The sequence below is a fragment of the Dipodomys ordii genome, unplaced genomic scaffold (genome assembly GCF_000151885.1).
Source record: "Dipodomys ordii isolate 6190 unplaced genomic scaffold, Dord_2.0 Scaffold63, whole genome shotgun sequence".
Classification (NCBI taxonomy): domain Eukaryota; kingdom Metazoa; phylum Chordata; class Mammalia; order Rodentia; family Heteromyidae; genus Dipodomys; species Dipodomys ordii.
This window is the reverse complement of record NW_012267279.1, coordinates 1,839,740-1,843,393: the sequence shown is the minus strand read 5'-3', so window position 1 is coordinate 1,843,393 and position 3,654 is coordinate 1,839,740. Positions and strand designations below refer to the sequence as shown.

Sequence of the window (3,654 nt, the reverse complement as noted above, 5' to 3'; positions counted from 1 at the left end):
TCCTCAAATCTCAGCCTCCTGAATAGCTAGGATTACAGGCATGAGCCACCCGTGCCAGGCTGCCTATGCTGTTTGTAACCATGAGGCATAATGTTCCAGTGGTCTTATTTTAGGTTTAGGATTATTACACTTTTCTAATTTATCTAGTAGATGTTGTTGAATACATTGTTTTTCACTCTTCTAATACCTTTACTTTCAAGCTTGCCTTATTGTAATTTTACTTTGTAGCTTTAATTTTTATATTGTCCTTCCATATTTTTCATTGTTTTCATTGTTTTGGTCTGTTGTGGGGCCTAAACTCTGGGCCTGGGCACTGTCCCTCAACTCCTTAACTCAAGGATCCGCTCTACCACTTGAGCCACAGCACCACTTCCAGCCTTTTCTGCTTATGTGGTGCTGAGGAATTGAACCCAGGGCCTCATGCATGCAAGGCAAGAGCTCTACCACTGAACCACCTTCACAGCCCCTCATTGATTTCTTTAGAAGTTTGTGTTAAGAGTATAAAGATGAAGATAATGTTACTTTGTATGGTATCTGGTATTCTTTTTGGACATCTTCCTTTATTTTTTATTTTTATAGTGATGACAAGCTTATTTTTGCTTCTTTTTTCTTCTTTTTCTTTTTTTTTTCTGTTACCTCTTCAGTATCACTAAGTTTCGCTGTGTTAGTTTCAGAAACTAGACCAATTTGATTTGCCTAAGAGTTAATATGTTTTAGTAAAGAGATGGAATACTTTCTTAGGAGACAAAAAGCTAGTGTCGGATTCACCTAGTGTCGGAGGTTATCTTTCTTTAGTCTGCTTGTCTTTTGAGAGCTTTGAATCCTGACTTTTTGTATAATTGATATGGAAACCATTTCTTTTATCATCTTATAGTTAACATCACAAATTTGCATGAGAATTTGATTAGTATACCCTTTAAATTTCTTGTGAATACAACCTGGATAAAACATACAAGCATGATTTTACTAATTTTTATCTTGGTTTAATTAATATCTTTGTAGTATATTTGGAGACTTGAGAATTTTTTACTTCATAGTTATAATTTGTGAGCTAAATATCTTGTATGGTTTAATTACTTTATAAAGAATTTATTTGAGCCAAGGTAATTGGTTATAAAATTATTCACCAGCTGAGGAAATTTTCAAGGCTTTTATTTATCTTTAATAGCTCTGTAAAATAGAAATTGCCCTTTTTTGATGGTTTTTAATTTTTTCTTGGTGGCTTTTCAGTTTGATATTATAGTCTTCTGATCAGTTGCATCATTTAACAAACACAATTTAGAGATGATATCATATTTTTCTTTCCTAGCTATGTGGTATGGATCAATTTTGGGGCATTGCTTTAAGAGCACAGTCTGGTGATGTCAGTCGAGCAGCCATTCAGTATATTAACTCCTATTACATTAATGGTGAGTTTTTTGGAATTTTGTTCAGTAATTTTATGTGAAGATATTTTCCTAATGTGTACTTCATTTTATTTTCCTTAGAGTATAATAACATACATGCATCATGTTTGGGTTTCAGGTAAAACGGGTTTGGAGAAGGAGCAAGAATTCATTAGTAAGTGCATGGAAAGTCTTATGATAGCTTCTAGCAGTCTTGAACAAGAATCACACTCAAGTCTAACAGTTATAGAAAGAGGATTGCTTATGCTGAAGACACATTTGGAAGCATTTAGGAGAAGGTAATTTTTTATGCCATCTTATAAGAATGAATTTCCATTATTAAAGTTTTTATTACATTTAGGAAGAAAGCATAATTACCAATGCTAAAGGATTAATAATTAATTTTTAATTCAGAATATGAACCATTTCACTATAAATAGGCAGCATAGTTTCCTAATATATATTGTACAACTTTAACAATTATTAGACTCTGAAAAGATACGCATGAATAAGAATTTCTGCACAGCATTCCCTCTCTAAGAAGATATGAATTATGATTTGAAAAGGCAGGAATACCATTACCAAAACAAGTTGCACTAAAACTCACCAACAACATCAAATAAATCTTTCATAGTTGAATCAAGTTGAGTCATTTGTTTCATTTGCTGTTTTTTTTTCTCCCTGGACTAGGAGACAGTATTTTAATTTTGAATTTCCATTTACCATGGAAACATGACCAAAAAAATTCTGTGTTAATGAATCTCTGTATAATTAATTTAGACATACTCTGTAATACAGAAATAAAGCAAATTAACATTTATGAATATTTCAACTAAAATAAAAGGTGAGTAGATAGTTTTAATTAAGAAATTCTGTTTGTTAAAAGTCATTAATTATGAGTAAATGTGAAAGTACTAAGAACTGTGTTGAAAAATTGTTAAAATTAATAACTTCTTTCAACTTCAGATCTTAGATTGATACTAAAAAGTCATGCACTTTATATTAACTTCTTACTTGAAATATCAGAAGCACTAAAAAAGAATATCTTACACATTCCTTATAAATAACATGCCTTAATAATTTGAAGCACTTGGACATTGAATAATTCTTTATTTCAACTATGATTTGATTTGTAGAAATTCTGTTTAAATTATACCTCGTGATTTTTAAAGATTGTGTAAGAAAACTTTTAATATTTTTCACAGAAACATCAGTGTCTCATACTTTGATCACTTTAGTAAAATAAATGTGTTCTCTTACTCAAATTTGTAAAACAATAAATATAATAGTCAGATATTCCATTAAGATAGACAGTTTACATTTTCTGTGATTGCTGTCTTCCTATAAGAACTAGTTATTGTTAACAATTTACCATTTCTTCTAAAGGTTTTTGTATATCAAAAATCAAATCAATAGAGACTGTTGGTCCAAGCCCTAAAGCCTTGTACAGTGTATTATTACTAATAGTTAGCATTGTAATAAATATATAAATACTTTTAAAACTACAGTTGGCCAGACCCTGGTGGTTCACATCTGTAATTCTAACCTGCTTTAAGATGCTGAGATCTGAGGATCTCCATTCAAGCCAGTTCAGGCAGCAAAGTCCCCATGGTTCTTTATCTCCAATTTAATCAAATAAAAGCTGGAAATGGATCTGTGGTTCAATTTGTGGAATGTTAGCATTGAGGGAAAAAAGAAAAAAAAAAAGCTCAGTGATAGTGCACAAAGCCTGAATTCAAGCCCTAGGACTGGCATAAACATAAAACATTCCCCCCCCCCCAAGGATTTAATAATGCCTTTTATTAGTTTAATGAATCAGAGCACTCTTTTTTTCTTTTGGTGATACTGGGTTTTAAACTGAGGGCTGTAAGCTTCCAAGTCAAGTGTTCTACCACTTGAGTCATGCCTCTAACCCAGATTCTCCTCTGTGTGTGTATGTATACACATATGTATACATATGTATGTATATATATGTGTGTATATATACATGTATATATGTACATATATGTATATATATATTACCCCAATAGCTTGGATTACAAGCTCATGGCACCATATTCTATGTGAAGAAGTTTTTTTATCTTTTCCTTTGTCTTTGTTCATGTTTTAGGTTAAAAGATAACATAGTTATCCAATTTATATAATATAAGTGGAACTAGAAGGTAAATAAAATTGGGGCTGGGAAGGTGGCTCAGTGGTAGAGCACTTGCCTTGCATGCCTGAGGCCCTGGGTTCGATTCCTCAGCACCACATAAGCAAAAAGAAAAAA

At 31.9% G+C, this 3,654-nt stretch overlaps 1 protein-coding gene across 1 annotated transcript in view; it reads left to right on the top strand.

Moving 5' to 3' along the window:
• Usp34 (ubiquitin specific peptidase 34) overlaps window positions 1-3,654 on the top strand; it is a 190,561-nt gene that overhangs the window by 66,099 nt on the left and 120,808 nt on the right. Inside the window, exons 23-24 of the mRNA XM_013022457.1 lie at window positions 1,310-1,409; window positions 1,525-1,684. Of these exons, the coding sequence (XP_012877911.1) occupies window positions 1,310-1,409; window positions 1,525-1,684 (260 nt within the window). The remainder of the gene's footprint in view (window positions 1-1,309; window positions 1,410-1,524; window positions 1,685-3,654) is intronic.